Raw genomic sequence first — 540 nt, forward strand, 5'->3', positions numbered from 1 at the left:
TAGACCGGCCAAGAAGAGACGGAAACGCCTGAGCTGTTCGTGATGATGCAGTCGGCCTCGAGTTGGTTAAAGTGACCTGATGTTTAAGCAGAACTGAGGCAGATAGTCTGCTCTTCCATGCGCATGCCATGCCAGTAGTATTGTAGTCCGTCTGGCCCGTCCAGGTTAAACTTTTTCTCATCAGAGAAGACGACTTGGCTCCATTCCAACCCGAGGTCGACATGGCTTTTCGCCCGCTCGACTTGAGCAAACTTGTGTGACGCTGTGCCATGGCGCCGCCTTTCGTTTTTTGTACTTCAGGTACGAAGTCTTGGCAAGTATAACACGCACCGTTCTAGCCGATACGCTAAGTTCCAGGTCGTGTATAAGGCGACTGGAGCTCGATGTGCCTTCAGAGGCTGTTCGAAGAAGGCGTCTTTGTTCGCACACATTGAGTTTACAGTGGGCACCACCTCGCGAAAGAGTGCCATAGAGATGATGATCTCTAAGGTAACCATGAACGGTTGCTTTAGAGATTCCCAACTCTGTGGCAGTCTTTCG

At 50.9% G+C, this 540-nt stretch overlaps 1 protein-coding gene across 1 annotated transcript; it reads right to left on the bottom strand.

The window, feature by feature from the left end:
• Nucleotides 1–83: 83 nt before the first annotated feature.
• On the bottom strand, nt 84–470 carry H310_15351 (hypothetical protein; the record flags this gene model as incomplete). Its single annotated transcript, XM_008883334.1, has 2 exons — nt 84–279; nt 331–470. 2 exons carry the CDS (start codon nt 468–470, stop codon nt 84–86), a joined length of 336 nt encoding a protein of 111 aa, XP_008881556.1.
• Between the last annotated feature and the right edge of the window lie 70 nt (nt 471–540).

The sequence above is a fragment of the Aphanomyces invadans genome (assembly GCF_000520115.1).
Source record: "Aphanomyces invadans strain NJM9701 unplaced genomic scaffold supercont1.383, whole genome shotgun sequence".
In the NCBI taxonomy this organism is placed as follows: domain Eukaryota; phylum Oomycota; class Saprolegniomycetes; order Saprolegniales; family Verrucalvaceae; genus Aphanomyces; species Aphanomyces invadans.